The sequence below is a fragment of the Meleagris gallopavo genome, chromosome 1 (assembly GCF_000146605.3).
Source record: "Meleagris gallopavo isolate NT-WF06-2002-E0010 breed Aviagen turkey brand Nicholas breeding stock chromosome 1, Turkey_5.1, whole genome shotgun sequence".
Lineage (NCBI taxonomy): Eukaryota > Metazoa > Chordata > Aves > Galliformes > Phasianidae > Meleagris > Meleagris gallopavo.
Genome location: NC_015011.2, coordinates 174072997 through 174095157, shown reverse-complemented (window position 1 = coordinate 174095157; position 22161 = coordinate 174072997). Strand labels below are relative to the sequence as shown.

Genomic DNA, 22161 nt, shown 5'->3' with positions numbered 1-22161 from the left:
AGGGCGGGGTGGGGCCCTGTGGGGACGGAGGTGCGGGGCGGCAGTGTGGCAGCCGGCGTTCCCCACCTTCTTTTTTTTCTTCTGGATAGAAGAAAAACGGCTTTGATAGTGTGGGGCATAAGGGGGACCATTTATATGGTGCGAGGCGCAGGCTGCCCAGAGAGGTGGTGGTGCCCTGTCACTGCAGACCTCCAGGGCAGGCTGGATGGGGCTCTGAGCACCTGATGGAGCTGCAGGTGTCCGTGTTCACTGCAGGAGAGGTGGATCAGAAGGCCTTTAAGGGTCCCATCCAGTTCAATCTTATGATTCTGTGATGTGTTAAAATGACTCTACACAGTAAAATGTAAGTACGTTTTTTTCCAGATGAACACTGAATGAGTTATGACCATAATACATATTTATGGGAGCATGTGTTGTGTGATTAACCAGTCTATCAGCGTCTTGAATGTGGTGGGATGAAGTTTGCCCTTTCCCGCTCACAAAGGCGCGTGAAGTCTATCCAGCAGCTTCTGCATCTGTTGTGAGCTGCTGGAGACACAGCCAGCACTGTCCTTAACACAGCGCCAGGGACAGAGCTTTAGCATTTCCCCTGGGATGGGATTTAGAAGAGGAGCGCTGGGCACTGAAAGAAGATCAAAGGCTGTGTCGGAGCAGAGCACGGAAGTATTCGATGGAGACCAACAGAAGGAGGAGGTGAGTAAGAAGGCTGTTCTGTGGGAGGTTAGAAAAAGAGCAGAGTCAGAAGTTTGAGACAGGTCAGTGTGTTTCTACAAGTGCACGTTCACTTTGCTAAGCAGCCTCACTGCTTTTCCTAGGCTTAAAAAATTCACCAAACCTAAAATAACTTATAAGGGAGCAATATTCCAAGCTGTTACTTGTTGGACCACATCCACACGTTGTGGCTCTGACCTGCATTTATGTTACTCTTCCATTTCTGTTATCTTTGGTGAGTTGTAACAAATGAATTCAGGCATCCAGGAGTCGGAGGGCAGGCAGCTGTCACTGCTTGCTGAAGTGTATATGCTTCTGAGCACGTGGAGTGACAGAGCACAACCTCCCCTGTGACAAGGCTTGGTGTTCCTACTTCCCAGTAAATGCAGTGCTAAGCCTCTCTAGAAAAGAAGTATGTTTGTAATAGAGTTATTATGTATTGACATTTTAAACAGAGCTTTGAATATTCAGCATTTCCTCATACTCATGTGTGAAAGCACAAAGTCATGAAAAATTCTATGACCCATGGGTTGAGTAAAATGTACACTGAGGTGTTTGAGTGCAGTGGTGTAAGTAGTAGGCATTTCCCTAGCATTCATGTGCAGGAGAGTGGCTCTGTATACCATGCAAACGGGTGGGCTCCTATGGAAGTCTTTTCAGTAGAAGAAGCCCTCAGCTTCCAACCAACTTCTGCCCATTGTTAACTCCCTGAAACACTCTTCCCCCATAGTTCCATATCAGGTGATTTCTTGTACAACATTTATTTCTTGAAATAGGATGATAGGATGATAAGTCATCAGGGGTATTTACACTGCTGTTTTAGCTTCACAAAAGATTGACATGCTGTGCTGTCAGTGCACATTTTGAAATAAAAAGAAAAATGGAAGAGGAAGTATCACTTGGGTGTGATTAAAGACCCACAACTTTGCAGAGAATATACCAAGCCTCAGCTGAAAGATTAAATATCTTCTTTAGTTTTATGGAACAGCACCACTGTAACACTGCTCTTCTCAGATGAACTCTATTTATCATATTACTGATCTTGAAATATTATGCGCTGATGGAAAAGCAAACAGCAGGCAACCTGCATATTTTTGACAGAACTGGAGTAGCTAAACTAATACATGTTCATATATATAAATACATTTCCATATGAATTTCATATAAAAATATAAAAAATAAAATAAATAAAAGTATAAATCCAGGTTACCCAGGTGAGTCAGTTCAAAAATTAGAATATTATTTCCATTTGTGATATTTGAGAATAAGTATCATAAGCAGTTCAGATGGAAATCTGTGAGGACAAGTATTCTGCTAACTATAAATGAGGTAGTTGTCAAATGTTAGAAAGGTAGTAAGTGCATACAGTATTAATAAAATGTGATATATAATTCAAAACCAAGAACCATTGCATATATAGTGAAAAGTAATTTGGAAATTAAAAGTTCATTGAAATTGAATATTTTTTTTCCTGAAAGTTGTGCAGGTAGGAAGTGATTTGCCTTCTAACTGTTCAGCCATCAGGTTATGTCTCAAATCTGCTTATGAGCCAAGAGCTATTATCTTTGTAACATATTGTAAAGGTGCAAGCTATGATGATGGCTTCTCAAGGATTGTGTGACTTCCTTAAGCTCTGAGTACTCACGTGGCAGCACCTTAAATATGCTCTGGCAGGACTTATAGGCAAGCATCAGAAGTTATTCTTGGCACAGCTCCCTTATATTCTCAAAACTGGAATTTCCTTTCAATGTATTTTTTTCTTTCAACATATGCAGCATAGATGGGTACTGTGTGAAATACAGCAATCTTATTGCTACTTCTAAACTTCACACAGAATGGCTGAGGTTGGAAGAGACCTCTGGAACCATCTAGTCCAACCCCGGCTCAGGTTGCCTCAGAACAGGATGCTCAGGACCACATCCAGATGCCTGTGGAAGGTCTCCAAGAAGCAGACTCCATAGTCTCTCTGCACAGCCTGTGCCATTGCTCCATCACCTGCACAGCACAGAAGTGCTTCTGATGGTCAGAAGGATCCTGTTGTGTTTCAGTCTGTGACCACTGTCTCTTGTCCTGGCACTGGACACCACTGAAAAGAGTCTGACTCTTCCTCTCTGCATCCGTTCAGGTATTACTGGACATTGATGAGATTCCCCAGAGCCTCCTCATCTACAGGCTGAACAGGCCCAACTCACTCAGCCTCTCCTCACAGGAGATGTTCTCTAGCCCCCTCATCATCTTAGAGCCTCTCCACTGAACTCTCTGCAGTATGTCCATGTCTCTCCTGTACTGAGGAGTCCAGCACTTTACTGCAGGTGTGACCTCACCAATGCCAAGTAGAATGGAAGGATCACCTCCTTCACCCTGCTGGCAGTACTTTGTCTAATGCTACACTGTTAGGGTTCTTTGCTGCAGAGGAACGTTTCTGGCTCATATTCAGTTTAGTGTTCAGCAGGACCTCCAGGACTTTTTCTGCTAATCTCCTTTCCAGCTGGATGCAATCCAGCATATACTTGTGCCTGCGGTTGCTTGTCTCCAGGTGCAGGATCTGTACTTCTTGTCAAACTTCATGAGATTTCTGCCAGCACATTTCTCCAGCCTGCTGAGATCCTTCTGGATGGCAGCAGGACCCTCTGGCATATCAGCCACTCCTTCCAGTTTAGTGTCATTTGCAACCTTGCTTTGAGTACACTTTTCTCCATCAACCAGGTCATTTGTGAAGGTGTTGAACAGGTCTGGACCCAGTACTGACCCCTGGGAAAAAGAGGTTAGTTCCCTGCTACTGTAATTTGTGCCACTGGTAACCATCCTTTGGCCTCAACTGTTCAGCCAGTTTTCAGCCCACCCTTCTGTCTGCACATCCAGCCCGTATTTCAACAGCTTCTCTATAAGGATCTAATGAGAGACAGTATCTAAAGTCTTACTGTCTACCTTACTAGACTTATTGTCTTACTAAGTAGACAGTATCCATTGCTATTCCCTTATCTCCAAAGACAGTCATTTCATCATAGAAGCTTGCAAAGTTGGTTGAGCATGACCAGATTTAAGGTCAGCCTTAAATTTACAAAGCCTCTCTTGAAAAGTAAAGCAGTGAATTTCCTCTAACAGACCTAGGGATTATATAGCAGAACCTCTGCTCTGTTCTCAGTCTTGTTTTATGCACTTTTTAAGCTAATGAGAACTCCATATACAGAGAGGATGCAGACTGAAGTCTTTTGTTTTCAAACTATTGTCTTTTTGACAATACCTCTAAAATGGAACAGCCTCAACATTAAAAATGTTCAAATCCTGACAAGATGTTCTCAGTTAATTAATGTATTAGTGAAAAACAAAAGTTCACTTGCATATAAAAAAGCAGGTTGGAAAGCAATATCTCAATAGCAAAAGTCAGAGATTTTCTTCAAGGTGAAGGCTTAAAGGAATCTGTGTTCATATCCTATCTGATAGCATCAGTTTCTTTGCATCTTGAATTTTTGAATTTGTATTAACATCAGCATTTCAACATTATGAACTCGCCAGATTACCTTTACACAAGTTTCCTGAGTAACAATAAAATCCTTCCTTTATCATCTCACTAATTGTCTCATTAATACATGAAGTTGCAATTTCAAGATCACTTTAAGAGTTAAATATCCTCTGGGGCAGTAGGTGACAGATATTGTTTAAATAACAGCATTCCAGAAATTAAGCTAGGTATGAAAGGGGGAGGAGATGAAATGAGGCTTGCTAGAGATGAGCCTGGTGGGACAATGCCAGGTTTGGATGCGAAGCTAATGGCTCAGGTGGAGTACTTCTACACCAGTGCACACAGCATGGGCAACAAGCAGGAGGAGGTGGAAGCCATTATGTGGCAGGCAAACTATGACTTAGATGCCTGTACTGGAATATGGTGGGAGCAGAATAAATCCCCCACAATACAGGTGGAGAGAATTAGAGACCTGCTACTCCACGTGGACTGTCAAAAGTACATGAGGCCACATGAAATCCATCTGAGGATGCTGAGCTGGTGAACATGATTGCCAGGCTACTTTCCGCCATCTGTCAGCAGTCCTGGTCAATCGGAGAGGATCCAGAGGTTTGGAGGCTTACTAACGTGATGCTTATCTATAAAGGAGAATCTGGGGAATGACAGGCCTTCCAGCCTGACCTTGGTGCCAGGAAAGGTTATGGAACAGAACACGCTGAGTGAGATCACACAACATGTGTGGGACGTCCGGATGATCAGGCCCAGCCAGCATAGGTTCGTGGAAGTCAGGTCCTGCCTGACCAGCCTGATCTCCTTCTATGACCAGGTGACTCACCTGGTAGATGCGGGAAAGGCTGTTGATGTAGTCTGTCTAGATGTCAGCAAAGCACTGTCTCCACAGTATTCTGCTGGAGAAGCTAGCAGCCTGTGGAGTGGATAGGCACAGTCTCGGCTGGATAAAAAACTGGCTGGATGGTGGAGCTCAGAGAGTGGTGATGGAATTAAATCCAGCTGGTGACCAGTCACGAACAGTGCTCCCCATGGGTGGATATTGGGACCCATCCTGTTCAATATCTTTATTGATGATTTGGATGAGGGCATTGAGTGCACTCTCAGTAACTTTATGGATAACACCAAGTTGAGGGGAGGTGTTGATCTGCAGTGAGAGTAGGTAAGTCTTACAGAGGGATGTGGACAGGCTGGTTCAATGGACTGAGGCCAGTGGGATGAAGTTCAACAAGACCAGTTATTGAGTCCTGCACTTTGGTCACAACAACCCCAGGCAGAGCTACTGGCTTGGGGAAGGGTGTCTGGAAAGCTGTTTGAAGGAAAAGGATCTATGAGTGTTGGTTGATGCTTGGTGAACATGAGCCAGCAGTGTGCCCAGGCACCCAAGAAGACCAGAGGCATACTGGCTTATATTGGAAGCAGTACAGCCAGAATGACTGGGGAGGTGATTGTTCCCCTGTAATCAGCTCTGGCAAGGCCACATCTTGCATACTGTGTCCAGCTTTGGGCCCCTCACTGCAAGAAAGACACTGAGGCCATGAAGCGTGTCCAGAGTAGGGAGACAAAACTCGTGAAGGGTCTGAAGCACAAATCTTATGAGGGACAGCTGAGGGAAATTTAGTCTGGAGAAGTGAAGACTCAGGGGAGACTTTATTGCTTTCTACAACTACCTGAAAGCAGATCATGGCGAGGTGGTGGTCAGCCTCTTCTCCCAGATAACTAGTGATAAGACAAGAGAGAATGGCCTCAAGGTGAGCCAGGTTGAAGGGGGAGGTTCAGGTTGGATATTAGGGAGAATATCTTCTCTGAAAGAGTGGTGCAGCATTGGATCAGGCTGTCCAGGGAAGTCTTGGAGTCACTGTTCCTGGAGATGTTTCAATAAACAGTAGATGCACTTAGGGACTTAGGGACATGGTTAGTGAGTATTGGTTGTAGGTGGGCAGTTAGACTGGGTGATGTTGGAGGCCTTTTCAACCTTAATGGTTCTATGATTCTATGAAATATGAGCCACTGCCTAAGCACATACTTGATACAGATGAATAGAGTATTGTATTTTGTGTTCGTACACCTCTGCATTTTAAATACCAGCTGTCACCCTGTTGGAAGTGCAGCCATCCTGCTGTTACTGCTCCATGCTAAATGTGTATTGAGTTTCACCATGATGTTACTGGTTGCAGGTAGATGGTAGGTTCAGGAAACACAAAATCTCCTGTGATTGTCTGCGTGCATTTTCAAACTTTACAGTCAGCTGCCCTGGCTGAGTGTTTTGTATTACCTTGACATCAGAATAGCTAATCCATCTGCTGTAACTGGGGAAGGAAATATTTTCCAAGTTTGTATCAGTTTTCCATCTATTCACTGCTTTTTTTTTTTTTTTTTTTTTTTTTTTTGTTGAAGAAAGAGAAAAATAAAAACATATATGCACAAGCTTTGTGCTCCACCTACTGGCTGATTATCACTGATTATTTAAATTATTCATCAACATCTTTCTTTGAGAGAGGATGAAAAGCAGGCTAGTGGCAGAGACAGGAGAATGATGATAGCACTTGGTAAACAGAGAAGGAAAAGTATTAAGAATTCAGTGCTGCTTTCTGCATTAGAATGAAAATTCAAAGGCAGGGGTGACTGTAACCACACAGACCTCTAATCCAGAACTGGTTAGCAGCCATAGGACTGTACTGTTTTTTCTCTGCCTAAACTTTTCTTGACCTGCCCAGACCTTTGTTTTCGTTGGTTTAGGGGTAACAGCAATTTCTCTAATTTGATCAGGTGCCAGTGGCTAATTTATTTTCTGTTATTTATCGTTTTATGATCGTAGTTTTACATAGGTAGCAGTTACAGGCTATAATCCTATGTAGAATGGAATATTTATGACTAATGTATCGATGTAGAGTAGTCCAGGCCTGGTACAAGAGCAGAGGTCCTGAGAACTGGAGGCATAGAGAGTGTGGCATAACTATTACTGAGGCTTTCTTCGTATAGAAATATTCCAGAGTAATATTTACTTTTCTGTAACAATTAGACCTGTTTAGTCCCTTAAGATGTGAATTTTGCTTACAACAACAACGAAAATCTTGGCTTTACGTGAGGTGTGTTTTCTTTTTGCTAGTAAATATGATCTGGAGTGGAACAAATTGCTGAGTAGTGTGGTCAATTCTGCTGTGAACCATTAGGGCATTTTGGAGGACAGCTTTCTGTGAGCCCTTAGGGTTGATCTTTCTGAAGCCCTTACCGCAATTTTGGGCTGTCCTTATTCAGCATATGATAATCAGAGGAGATGAGGGAATTAATTAATCTATGTTCGTATGGTCCTGGTAAATATTTCACTTGAGATTTAGAGTGTAACACCCCATTTTGCCCTTTTCTTGATCTTGCAGTAGTCATCCTCAACTGTATGCATACCCATCTACATCAATTTTAAAATTAACATGCACTGATCTGCAAAGAAGCAGATCAGCGAATAATAAGCAGACAATGAATAATTGTATCCTAATGAATATCAACTCAGCATCAAACAGTTCATTTCACAGCATTCCATGTGCACTGTGTAGAAATAAACATTTAGGTAGTAATAAGCATTCAGTCCACCTGCAGATGTAGCATCCATCACTTCACTGTGAAGATAGTAACATTAACAAGGAAATAGTTTCACCATCTGGTTGTACTGGTTTTAGCATGAAAATACCTTCCACGTACTGTCTGTGTATGCGAAACTGCTAAATCTTTTAAGTTTTATATTCCACATTTGCTATAAACATTTGGGCAGCCGTTGCAGAAATTGCTGCGCCGCTGGGTTGTTAATAGGACAGAAAAAGAACAGGCTAAAAGAACACCAGTCAGGAAATTCTTGTGGTAACTCTTCATCTTAAAGCCACTTTCTTTTGCCAGTGTTACATCTGTGATCACAGTACTTAAGGCAAGTAGATGAACAAACATTTGTTTTTAGTGCTTTTCTGTAAGATGTCACTATGCATTTGTAGAATTATTTCTTTTACATAATGCACCTGGAGTTCCCGAGTTACATTCTGTGAGGTCAAGAAGTTAATGATGCAGGCTTCATAGAATATCTCTAATGCATTTCTGCCTCTGTCTTACTCCAAGCCAAATAGAGATCATGATGAGTAGTGGTGAGAAAGACCTCCTCCATCAGCAGCTGGCCTTGCCCATCTCCAGCTGTGTGGAACAAGAATCTTTTTTTAATTCCAATTATAAGGAATGTGGAAGAGTGCAGCTATGTCATATTCCAGAATCCTTTTAAAAAAATAAATAGTGAAAGACTCTGTCAGAATTTACTCATTCCTTTTTGGAGTTATACTCTGGAATTATTCCAGGCGCAAAGTTGTAGAATTTCCCACATCTGAATTTAACAGCTACAGTTCAACTAAAGGCCTTCGTGAGCAACTTCTCGAAAAAATAAGGAGATGTAGAAGAATGTTTTTAAAATACTTCCTAGGATAAGCAAGTCTGTTTCTTCTATTGTGATTTTCCTATATTTTCAGTCAGGATAAAGGGTTTCAATAGTGCAGATTTCTGTATTTACCATTAGTGAAATATCAGAATACTGGAAGTTGACAGTAAATTCTAGTTCTATTACTGAAATTTCTGGAGTGTATGAACAATTAAAGCTCCTTTGAAGCTTGAACCAAATTGTTTTGTCCTTCATGCTTATATTTCTGTGCAGATTTGGTCTGTTCTTGGATAATTGCTGTTAGAGCCTCATACCATGCTTCAAGTCAAATCAGTCCACCTTGCTGGAAGATCATATATAACAACCTCTTGTTCTCCTCAACATATGGGGTAGGAGTGTTAAGGTGCATTTATAATTATAGCCATGGTATCAGAAAAGTAAATATCTGATTTCAGGTTTGAGTAGCTGCATGGAATCTCTTCACAGTGCTTTTCCAATTTTATAGGAATACATCCTTTGTCATCACTTTCTACTAATGAAATGCAATAATTGGTCCACAAAACTGGGAGATTTGGTTTTAGTTTCAGTGTGTTTTGACAACTACACCTACAGAAATTTTCAAAATAGCAAATATGTCTGCTACACTTTGCCTTTTAAGTGTACTAAAGAGGATATGCCTGTAAAAGGGAGTATTTGGGAATTAGCTGGCTCTTTTTCTACTTTTTTTTTTTTTTTTTTTTTACTATTGTGCAATTACAGCCTTTAAGCTTCTAAAAACAAAAAGTACCTGTTTCAAATTATTTTTATGTTTGTTTTCCCAGTTTAAACTTTTCCCTTGGAAGAAAAAGGAAGAATAAATAAAATAGCCTGAGTCACATAGCAGCTCTGTTGCAGTGATCTCTGCATGGCAGACTTTGTAGTGGTTGAATTTGATAAGTTATGTATTTATGTAATAGTTTGTCTATGCAGGCACTGTGCCAATAAGGTTACAGGCAGAGGGTAGATTTCACTCAAGGAGCCAATATAAGTTTGTCAGCAAAAGCTGATGCTTTTGTCAGCAGGAATGAAAATTCCATATTCATCAAGCTTGTGCCTACAGAAGGTAAGCTTTGTGGTGATGCTTGTTTTCAACTGGATCCTGCTTTGCTTTCCAGTCAGTAGAAGGACACATTTTAAGCATGTATGATATTTAGAACTGAGAGGGTCAATTAGAGCTTTGGATCCCATTTTGTCCTACTGAACTGACTGTCTTTCAGAAAGTTTCCCAACAATTGGAAGTCAATACAATTCTTACATATTTCTAGGTTAAAGCTGTTGCTCTTGTGTGCTGCTTCTGGATAACAACTCTTAAGCTCCTGAAAGGTACAGACACACAGTAGTTGAAGTTCATCATCCTGTATGTTTGCCTGCTGTTACACATCTATGTGGTAATGTAAGGAATGGTGAAAGTGATATCAGTGACAAGAGCTGCATGAGCCTGCGTGTTAATTCCCATATTACATCTCTGGCTGAAGCTAAGAAAATAAAAGTATTATAGTGCATTTCTTTGTCACCCACCGTCCCATTTAGGTTCATACTGACTATAATAATTTAGCTGTGCTGAGGTTTGTAGCATTTAATTCATGGACAAGCAAGCTTTTGTTCAAGCACCACCAGATAATAGACAAGTTGCTGATATTTTTGCAAATGTAATTAGAAAGCATAGATATCATCTAATTTTTTCTTCTTAAATACAGAGCCTTTGAAGAAAGACAGAAGCAAAAAGAAGAAAAAGAACAAAGATTTAGAGAACAAGTCTTGCAACAAAGGAAAATTAAATTTTGGGAAACAACTGAGAAGTTCCAGCGTGCTCATCTTCCTGCTTCCCAACACAAGCAGATAGGTTTGTAAATGAAAATATAACCATTGTTCACAATATGGTGGGGTTTTTTAATTAATAAAACATTATTGAAACCAAATAGGACAATCAACTTCACTCAAATTCATTGAATTAATTAGTGTCAGCAAAATATAACTGACAAGAAGCACGGATTTGATATGTATGACAACATTGGGTAAAACAAATGAAATGGTGTTGGTGTTGGTGTTTTTTTTTTTCATAAAAAAAGTGAGGTATTATATTCCAATCGTAGCATGCAATCATCTCTCAGAGGTATTGTGGCTCCCTTTTTTTTTCCACTTGTTTTACTGCAGGGTCCTTATTGCTTATAACATTGCAGTTTCAGAGTTTTGTGTAAGATGTTAGAAAGTCATTGTAAGTTATTCGGATGGTTCCCTATTTGAAGCCCTGAATACAAAATATTCAAGAATATGCCTTTTGTTTATCGTTTGGAAAAGGCAGTCCTAGTGTATATTAATGTATTATATAACTTTTGCTGAATTAGTCAGCTTTTTGAGCTGTTCTTTCACTGCTGGAAAGAAGTGATCACTGCAACTCAGTTCCTGCTTTCTTTGTTGGAATGAGTGCAGATTGGCGGGAGTTCTTAATAGCTTCAGCCAAGTCTGACTTCCAGTCAACTTTCCAGTGTTGAAACTCTGAAGATATGGTATAATACTTAGTAATTCTTCAACGGATTTACTCCTCCAACTGCAGTTGTGCCAGCTGTGAGGTAACGTCTCTGACTTCAAGATCAAATGTCAGAATAAAATAACAAAATGGGACAGTGTTTTAGGGCTTCTTCGGAGCTCTACTCACAGACTAGACTGTGTAGCAATATGATGATTCACAATCTTTTTGTTGGTTTTCTTCATAGTAATTCTGTCTCTGCCCTTTTCTGTCTTACCTTTCTTTAGTTTGTAAGAAGCAACACCTTGGGCCAAACTGGGCTTTTTCTTTCTCCACTGCTTCAATTCCTAAGTCACAATTTGGCCTCTGTAAAATGCCTGCAAGCCATAACTTTGGCTTAGTGAATGACCGTAATAATCATGATGTAAAAACAAAGTTAGTGCTGCATATTTTAACCACCTACTTTCTCAGTTGTGTAGTCTAAAAGCAAATATCAGAACTTCTGAATAAATTCATTACTATAAAGATTAAAACAGACTGTACTTTGTTTCACAGAAACTAGAGATGTTCCAGCATGCCTAGCAATGATAAAACCCTGAGTTTATTGTAACAGTCTGAATTTAGGCTCTCCAAACTTAAGAATTTTAACCAAAACATACATGGTAAAATATTCTAATTTAAAGATTTTTTTCCAATTTGTTTTTTCTGTTAATACCTCTAGTCCAGACAAAAGCAGCTTTTCAGTTAGAGGAAGCTCTTGAACAAATTAAAGGATCAGTTTTAACATCAGAATTGTGCTTGCCAAGCAGAAACAAAACTACCTGCAGGTAAGCATAAACATTTACTATGATGATCAACAGAAGTAAGTTGCCTACTGTGTTCAATAAACAGCAGATGATAACTCTCTCTGTAGCAAAGGAAGTGCTTCTGTGGACTGTTCCAATGAAAATATTATGAAACATCGTTGTTTGCATCCACTACATAAAATAGCAGAAGTGATGATGACAAAAATCTTCTTGCTTCAGGGGAATTTTGGGAATGGGCAGGGTGAACCTAGTCCCCATTCAGTTATGCCTGACTCAGACTGCCATTGTTATCAAACTATTCTATGAAGAATAAAGTATTCTGTCAAGATGCTTTCTTATTCTCATCCTGATCTTACTCTTTTGACTCAAAGATAGTACAGTTGGCATATAACAATTTCCCCTGTAATTTCTTCCTACATCACGTACCATTTGAAATCAATACTTCACTCTCCCAAAGCACTTTTTCTAAGATGCATTGCCTTATCACAGAATCATAGAATATCCCAAGTTGGAAGGGACCCATAAGGATCACCAAGTCCAACTCCTGCATTTCCTATTCACTAAAGGTACTTGTTTCTTGGTTTTGTCATTCTTGATAACTACCTAGTTTTTGCCTCTCATTCTCTAGGACTCGATTCCTTTTTCTAGCGATCTTACTCAGTCTTGTTCCAGTTCTGTCCACATTTTGTTCTTGAATGTATCTTGCTATAGATTTCCTTCTTTCCCAGTCTCTGACTGCACATTTACTTGTCATTTGGTTTCCCATGCATCTTGGTTTTAATTCCCAGTGTCAGCCAGACCCACGGTTCTAGATAATTCTCAACCTCTGTAAACCTGTGATTTCCACAATCCTCATCTGAGCTCACCTTGACCACAGTACCCATCTGCAGTAGTTACTCTGAGGACTTTTATTTCGGGTAGCAAATACAAATTCCTTAATGTCACACATTACTGACATTGCAGGTTATCAGTAGAGTTGGGCTCTTCAGATACAATTAAGCCTTTTTGCTATTTGAAGTAAGGGAATATCTGACAGCATCAGTATATAGTCATCCTCTGTGTAAGACAGCCTCGTGTAAAGAAAAAAAAAAAAAAAAAAGACTTCCACGTTCCAGTCCTGCAGATGACCAAACTGTTGGCTGACATTTTCCAGAATAATTCAGCTTGAGGCAGTCACCCAACAATCCAATCACAACTCTGACAATTTATAAATTAGAGAAGTTTTAAAATGGAAAGTGCTGGACAGTTTTAATGCAGAACAGTACAAACAGCACCACCTGGAGTTACACGTAGTTCCGCTGTCCTTCACATGCCAGGCATTTATTGATGATGTTTACTTTTGGAAAGGAACATGCTTTAAAGTGTATAGTTGGCACACAGAAATAAGCCAAAATAATAATATTGTCACTTTCATCAAGAACCACAGATGACACTTCATACTCCTCAGCATCAAGGAAGGGTTTTTCACATCAGGAGCAGATTTCAGCAATGGTTGGCTTGGACAAAACAATCCAGGAGAGCAGCAGAACAAGTGTGGATAATAACCGACTTCTATTCCAGAAAAATCTGAAAGAAATGCAGCAGCTGCTTGAAAAACAGCATCTCAGCAACTTGGAGGTATGATATTTATATCTGGTTTGTTAAAGAATGCTTTTTAAATATAATACGAAGTTTCTTGAATGAAATAAAAATGAAAGATTTTAAGCACACTGTAACAATTAGAGCGCTCTGCACCAGGCTGTACCAATAGATAATTCATAGCATGACTATGCAAATACTCAGTGAGAATTCAGAAATCTTTAAAAATGTTTGTAAGGGTTTTTCATAAATACCTCAAAGATGTCAGTCATATTGTCTTTTTCTAAGAACCTAAGATTTGTATATCAGAATTCCTGGCTCTGGGTCCTGTACAGGGTCCTCTGGTGGCTCCAACCTTAAATTGGCAGCTTCCACTAACACACATAAGTTTCTGCTTTGCTGGTTGCTACAGTGCTATAGTAATACAACTATGGTAGATCAAAAGTTGAGTTAATTATTTTAATTAATTATTTTTTTTCCCAGTGATCAGTGATGATTTCTTGTGCATTCACTTAATGTCTCTTGAGATTCTATGTCTATTATTGTCATCTTTGGTACAGATGCAGGCGCTCTAGTAAAAAGCCCAGAATACTCCTTAACTTTGTGAATGCAAATCAATTTCAAAAGCTACCTTAGAAACGCAGTGAAAATCAAGAAGAAATGAGATTCAAAATAATTTCTTTCAACTCTACTTTTAAGTGTGATTTTAGGTCAGTCAATGTTGTCTTTGATTTTGGAAGTATTTTCTTTAATGTTACTTTTTCTTTTTTTGCAAACACAAGTATATAATTTTGATCTCACTCATATTTCTATAATATTATCTACTGATGTATGGACTTGTGGACCTGAAATCACCTTAACATAATGAGGAGCCATCATTTTTACATTGATAATGGCTGGAGATGTGGGATCTTTAGTAGCAACAGAGCAAGGGCTTTTCCTTTTAATACATCTGTATGGAAAACTTTTGAAGAACCGAGTGCAGCTCATATATTTGGAATTCTCTGATCTTGACCTTTCCAAGCACACTGTACCTACTTTGTTCCAACGGGTGTTTGTGAGAACCTTGAGAAGATGATGGCCAATAGAGAAAATTTCACTCAACTGGAGTAGATTTCAGAAAGGTTGAAGAGGCAGATGGTACAGTTTGTACTAGAAAAGTTGTTGATTAATGTTCATTCTTATGCTCTGTAATCAGCTTTAGATACAGAATGTAATATAGGAATTCACAAATTAATGTGTTTTCAAATTTGTGTATTTTTGAAAATGCTTTGATCCTATCCAAAGTTTTGCTGTTTTTTCAGAATTTATTTTTTCTAGTACCACTAGGGGTTGCTCAGCTTCTTCCCTCTGATAAATAGTTTCAAGTTCTAACTACTTATACTTGAAGCATTTGTGCTTTCTTTAAATTTCATGTTTTGGAATCTGATTAGAAAAATAGGCAAGAAAGCTGTTGTCATTTTTCTAACGTCTGAGGTTTGGATGTCTAATAGTGGGACTGGGCAGTGTGCATATGTGCTATGACTTTCTGCAAACTGAAGCAGTATTTATAATACTCTTTACTAATGTTACTGCCATGAATGGTCTTCAGCAGCCTTCTTACTGTCTGTTGTCCAAAGTCATTTCAACAGCCTTCCAAATGGATGTTAAAGTATTGCACTGTGACATGCTTTGCAGTCTAACCATTCATTGACATCCTTTGACCTCTTTGTTTCTGTCTTTACAGGCCCAGCAGGATTATAAAGATTCCTAAAATTCTTTTCTTTCCTAAAGGGCAATAAAGTTCTATGTAGAATCTTACTAGTAGATTTGGTGTGTTGCCTGCTTTCCAACCCCTATGATTTGTACAGTTTCAGCAGTAAGGCAAGGTTTTTAGTGGCCCTTCCACCATTCTCCAAAACTATTGAGCTTAAAATATTGAAAGCAATAGTTTATCTTTTGTGCAACAGTTACTTCTAAGCCAATATATCAAATTATTATTTATTATATGTCCATAAATATGCTCCATTTTGAAGACATCAATATTATTAATGTTCATTCACAATCAAAGGTTTTGTTGCACAGTACTTTTCTGTTTGCTTTTCAGGCATGAATAAAATCTTTAAGTTTGATCTGATAGTACTATCTTTAGCTAGGCTGCCTGCAGCTATTGTCTGGAAGACATAACCCACGACTGCATATCATTTTGCCAAATGTTAACTTTACATGTTGAAATTTTCCATTTCTAGCACCTGCCTTGAACTGAATAATTTAGAAAGTTCCATTTGGAATGGCTTAGCTGTGCTAAGGAATAATTTGATTCATGTATCTTTGTCTTTATCTTTTCATCACCTCTTCAATTCAGTGACCATCTAAGCCTGTTTTGATCAGTTTAGTATTTTTTATGTTATTCCAGAACAGCATATTATAATTGAAAAAATTGTTTGACTGACAATTATCTCCATCATTGCACTTTTTAAACAAAATACTTGGAAGTAAGAATTAATTCACAATCAAGATAGGTATAGATGACAAGATGGATTCCTTTCCCTTCCTCTGCATGACTATAATTAGGTTATTCAAGTGGTGTTGGTGAAATCCAAATGTAGATTCCTCTTCTGATTGATTTGAAACAGAAATTTTACTTTGGATCTCCTTTTGTTTTCAAGCATGTTGTGCAGTCGTTGAAGTACTCATTATTGGTCTTTCCATGGTTCCCCTTAGAGTAAATTATTCATTGTTTATCGAAGTTATTATTTATTATTTTTTTATATTCACTATTGAAGCAGGGACTAGAACACATAGAATTTCTCAGAAACTGCAAACTGAACCACAAGGCTTATGTCTAATCCAGTAACATTTTGTATTCTCTTATATGGTATGTGTTTATTCATGCTATGTGTGGGATTAAGTAAACATCTGGGAAATACAGAAGAATAGCTGTGATGTTACAGTGAGTGAAAGCAAGAGATGCTTGGACATCTATTGGACATGTATGGACATAGCCCTGCTTGCATGAATGCGCTGCCCTGCAGTCTGTTAGCTGGTTGTGTCCCTAGGCTTTTGAAGTTGGACTGTGTCTATGAAATGAAAATGCATCAAGTAATATGCAGAAGCACTCTTTACAGTAAGGGTGATAGGGCACTGGGACAGGTCACCCAGAGAGGTTGTGGAGTCTCCTTCTCTACTCAAGACCCAGCTGGAAGCCTACCTGTGTGACCTGTTGTAGGTCACCTACTTTAGCAGCACTTGGACTTGATGATCTCTTGAGGTCCGTTCCAGCCCCTGTGATTCTGTGATCCTGTGAGGTGATGGAATCACTGAATTCATTTTCAGGTGCTTTTCTGTTATGACTGGAATGAGATAAACAAGGTTCCTTTTGCAATATGTATTGTATCATTCAAATTCTTCAGAGGCATAGGCAAGACCAGTATGGAAAAAAGGAGTGTCAGCGTACAAAATCTCTCCCAAGAGTCATGACATTCTAGAATGGTCAGGGCTAGTTAGCAAGAAAACAGATTTCTAAGGGGAGGGTTAGGATAAAGTGGAATTTGAGTAGAATTCAGAATTTGTTTTGAGGAGACCATTCAAAGACTTGACATTTTCTGCAGTCACATTAAACCAAAACATTCTGGCCATCTTTAGCTTTTAACTGTGAATGTTAACATCTCTTATGTTGGTTACTTGAATTTTATGACAAACTCAAGTGATTTCCCTACTAGTTTTCTTTTAGCAAGATCAGGGGCTGCAGTTTTTATTGGCTTTCAACCAGTATTGCAACAGACCATTATCTTCCACATTATTACCTAATTCAAAATAACTTCACATTTGCTATAAGGGCTGCTAATCAAATTGAAATTTATCTCTAGACTAACTTATTCTGCCTAGATACTTGGACTTGTTTTGCTTATATATTCCTCCAAGTAGTCGTTTTTAAGGTAAAGTAGTACTTCGTTCCAAATTGGTGCTGTGGAAAATGACATTACAAGCTTCATATCTAACAATCTGGCTATTCAGTTATTTGAAGAACACCCTGCCTCAAGAAAGCCCTACTTTAACTGATGGCAATAGAGGATTTGTACTGAAACAGTATTTTCACTACAGAAAGGCTTTGTTTCAGTGGTAGATCAATACATCAATAGGACTTTGTGGAAACATTGTGATCATTACACATGCAACATTTGTCACAAAGCACAAAAAGAGAGAAATTGAGAATTGCCATCTAATGTATACCTGCACCTCCACTCTATGCATGGACATTTTCAAAAGAACAGCTATTGTTTATTATCATGCCTTCATTTTTTTATATTCCTATGCATCCAATTATATATATAGGTACATATAAGAGAAATATATAGATATGCACTAAGTGATTTTTCCTGTATCTCAGAATCTTTTTGAAGTGACTTGTTTTATTGGAATGAAGTAAAATGTTCATTAAATTAGTAAAAGGACAGGAACAGAAGGAAAAACGTCAGTATCTGCTCTGTAGTTTACTTCAGTTATAGAAATAATAAAACATTTGCTTTCAAGATGGGAGTGGAAAATAAAAAAGTTTGTGCATTCTGGTCTTACATTTATTTTTTATTATGATAATTTGGTCATGTCAGAAAGAGTATATACCAGTGTCTCAAGGGGAAGTTGGGAGATCTCTTGCTTTCCCACCAAGATTCCAGTAACACTGTCTGGAGTACTTTGACCCCTTTGAAGATGACAGAGTGTGCTTTGGTTTTCTTTTTTCTTTTTCTTTTTTCTTTTTAACAGAAATAAATCTCTATTTGTGAAGTAGGAAGCATAGTAAAATTTAACTGTTTTCTTCAAATTTTCATCTTCTATCCTAGTAGACTCGTGGTGGCCTAAGAACCAAGAAACTTGGTCACCTCTTTCACTTTAGTACTATATTAATTCTTACCAAACCCTAGCAGCACTTCTGTAGGACTTTGTAGCTTGAGCTCGATGTGCAGTTTATGCCTGGTAGTTGCACATCTCCATAAGGAAGCATGAGTCACCAGCTGGGAGACAAAGCTTTAAACCAGACACTCCGAATTCAGAGGACAGGAACAAACAGAGAACAGCTGGGACCAAGGAGGCTGACAGATCTCATAACAGAGAACTTAATTATGCTTTCAAGATAGTGTCAAAATAAGCATATAAATATCAGCTTTTGAATTCAGTAAGCTTTTTTTAGGGAAAGGTAGAAGCTGAAGTCTTTTACATTTCATTGGCCAAAACTATAACACATATTCTTATGAATCATATTCTGCAAAGTTTTTAAGAGGAATATTTGTCTTGAAAAATATCTGATCGAAAAACTGAAATTTGTAGAGCAGGTAATGTGTAACAGTTAGTAACTTGTTTAAGTGATGAGATAAATGAAACATGCCTTGAATGCTGGCAATTACATGAAATTTTAATTAGATAAATTTGTCTCTAAAGAGGTATAAATGTGTATTAGTAGAAAAGCATTTCTATAGCTGGCCTTTAGGATTTGCTGATGTAAACTCACCTCTTACCATGGCTACTGCTGTGAAGTGCATAAGATGGTATGGAAATATGTACAAAACTGTTCTACCATTGCAATGTATTTACATTTGCAAAAGAAAGGGTAATTCTCATTTTTATAGTATTTAAATTCATAAATAAAATTTATTATGAATTTATAGTAATTTTTTTGCAAGTCAGAGAGATCTGAACTCCAAATAATTTAGAAAATGATACTCACACACAGTATGGCTGTGAGTGTTTTTGGAGGTGTCTGTACTGCTCAGGTAGTATTATTATATTTGTTTCTGGTGTTATAGCTCCAGTTCATCCCAATCTGTCAGCCCTAATGCTTTGCCTTATTTGTATGCAATCTGAATCTGAATAAGGATGCACCTTATTCAGGTAGATTCTGATTTTTACAGAAGATGAAGAAACACTTTCTTCCGTCAGCTCTTCTTCCCTCCTTTCACCATAGAGCAGATCTTGATGGAAACATTTTCTGGAAAGTATCTCATCATTGAAACCTTAAACATAAGTGAGAGAGAGAACACTATTTCTTTGCTATAAATTGGTAAAAAATCTTATAGTAATTTGCTTTCGTTTCTGTTTAAAGTACTGTCTAGAAATAGCTTTATCTACAAAATCTTTTTTAAAACATTTATCCTGCAATCTGCAAATTCCGAAAAGCGTAAGTAGATGGGAATTAGTTGATTTCTTTACTCCTTTTTGGGATAACCAAAATGACATGGAATATAACATAACATAGATGGATAAACAATTATGAATCTGCTCAATAAACAATGTCCTTGCATTTTATGTATAACATTTAAACAATTATAAAGCAATTGAGTTAAGTATCCTTACAATTTATGCTGCATATGTGTGCTTAATTCTTCTAAATTTTGCCTTCTGACAGTTTTCCATACAGTTTTTATATGATTTCTCTCTTAAATTTTCACAACAGATGCCACTTCATGAAAGAAAATTTATGAATGGGTTAGAAATAAAAAGAGAACTCGTGCATTGTGATTCCCAGAATCTCGACATTTAATCATATGATAATGTAAATAATATCTAGGAAGTAGTATTATAAATTCAATTTCTGGGGCTGAAGGACTGTGTTAGTTCATGAGATAATTAAGCATCTGGAGCAGGGATTCTGAGAACAAGCACTCAGTACAGGCATGCTGTATTTGTTAACAGATAGCAACAGAGAGAAATATATGGCTGAATACATTCCCTACATGATCTTGTACACTTGTCTCAGGACTTCATTACATCTGTAAGTAAAGATTCAAAGCCCTGATAATGAGCATTCAGGTCACTTTGCCTTCAAAGTCTTTCAGCATCAATTACTGAAGTGCTACATGGCCTAAGAGATTTGAAAGGAGTTCTTTTCATTGCAAGGAGTTAAGAGACTGTGTTTGTAGCATCCTTGGAGAGCTTTTCAGACAAACAGATCAAGTCCTGTTAAATACTCCCGTTCATAGCTAGTTTCTGTATCCTAGATGAGGTGGGGGAGAGAGAAGCAGGAAAGACAAGGGTGTTGGTAGGAAGTTTTTTTCTGGTCATCCTGTGCTCCATAGCTTCTTTGGTGGGTTTGGTGGAGTATTCTGAATCTTTTGTGTAACATAATCACCAAAATCCTGCCTCAATGGGATTTGCTTTATTGACTCAGCCCAAATCTTCAGTGAAATCGACATAGTGTAGTGCCATCAATTTTACATGTCTTTCAAACATGCACTGACAGCATTATTAATTTTCTAATGGACTTTACCATTCCAGTTTAATTTCTACATTCCACTACAAAAGTTTATTTAAAACAGTTTATTTAAATGAAACTTCCCTTCCTGTATTGTGGCAAGAACTCCTTGCTCCTCACCAACAACTGAACTTTGAGGTTGAAACGCTCACTAATCCCTTTTAAACACAAGCTTGTCCTTTCTAAGAGGCAGTTTCTCTGATAACCTCTTCCTTAGTACCTATGCCAAATGTTGAGTAGTAAATGTATGACTAGCTTAAACAATTTCATGATTATAGTGGAAATACAAAGCTTCTAATTAATCTTCACTTTTCTAATGTGGTTATAAAAGTGTATATGAAGTGCTTATTATTGCTATTAAGGTATTTGCACTGCAATCTCCTTTGAATAAAATGAACTAACTACTGGAAAAAGAAATACTTGATGAGCTCAAAATCAGTGAAGGTGTTTATGTACCCCACTGGCTTTGCGCTTTGTATCATCGTGAACATGGATGTCTTCTGCTTCATGATGAACGTGAGAGAGAGCATTATTTTCACATAACCCACAAAGAACTCCTGTAAATAAACCACAATCAAAAACACCAAAAATTGCAAGTAAAAAGAGAAGTGAGGAGCCTGAATTCTCAGAACAGGTAATGCTTTTATAGCATTCATCTTCAGACAAGCATCCCTATTCACCTCTTGGAGCTGTGAGCTGTCAGCACTTCTGCAGAAAATGTCAAATGCACACAGAGCAGCCCTTTGGTGCAATGGAGTCCTGACAGATTGCAGTGGCAGAGAATTCCCTTGTCAGCTTCTCTTAAAATTTTACTTACTGCAAGGTTGTTCTTTCACCGTCATCATGAAAGTTGACTCGGGGTCATGTTTTGTCTTTGTTTTAGTGTGTTACCAACATGAAATTGTTTGACACAGCTGTTCTAAGGCTTAAGACATACAAGTGACCTCTGTAACTCCTGATAAGTATTCCCTTTCCTAAAGTATCAAGTGTGCGGGTTAGATTTCATCTATAAGGGACATAAGTTAATAGAGGCAGCAGATGATGAAATAATTTTTATGTATTCCCCTCACTACAAGAAAGATATTGAGGCCCTGGAACATCTCCAGAGAAGGGCAACAAAATTGGTGAGGAGTCTGGAGCACAAGTCTTATGAGCAGCGGCTGAGGGAGCTGGGATTGTTTAGTCTGGAGAAGAGGAGGTTCAGGGGGGACCTCATTGCACTCTACAACTTCCTGAAGGGAGGCTGTGACGAGGAGGGGTTTGGCTTCTTCTCCCAAGCAACAAACAGGCCGAGGAAATGGCCACAAGTTGTACCAGAGGAGGTTTAGGTTAGACATAAGGAAGAACTTTTTCTCTCAGAGAGTGGTCAGGCTCTGGAATGGCTGCCCAGGGAGGTGCTGGAGTCACCATCCCTGGCAGTGTTCAAGAGGCATCTGGATGAGGAGCTGAGAGATA

The 22161-nt window shown here is 38.6% G+C and overlaps 1 protein-coding gene across 1 annotated transcript in view; it reads left to right on the top strand.

Moving 5' to 3' along the window:
* The first annotated feature begins 42 nt into the window (after positions 1–42).
* CEP126 (centrosomal protein 126) overlaps positions 43–22161 on the top strand; it is a 43087-nt gene continuing 20968 nt past the window's right edge. The window contains exons 1-4 of the mRNA XM_010729010.3: positions 43–693; positions 10328–10473; positions 11819–11924; positions 13322–13520. Of these exons, the coding sequence (XP_010727312.1) occupies positions 671–693; positions 10328–10473; positions 11819–11924; positions 13322–13520 (474 nt within the window). The 5' untranslated portion in view covers positions 43–670. The remainder of the gene's footprint in view (positions 694–10327; positions 10474–11818; positions 11925–13321; positions 13521–22161) is intronic.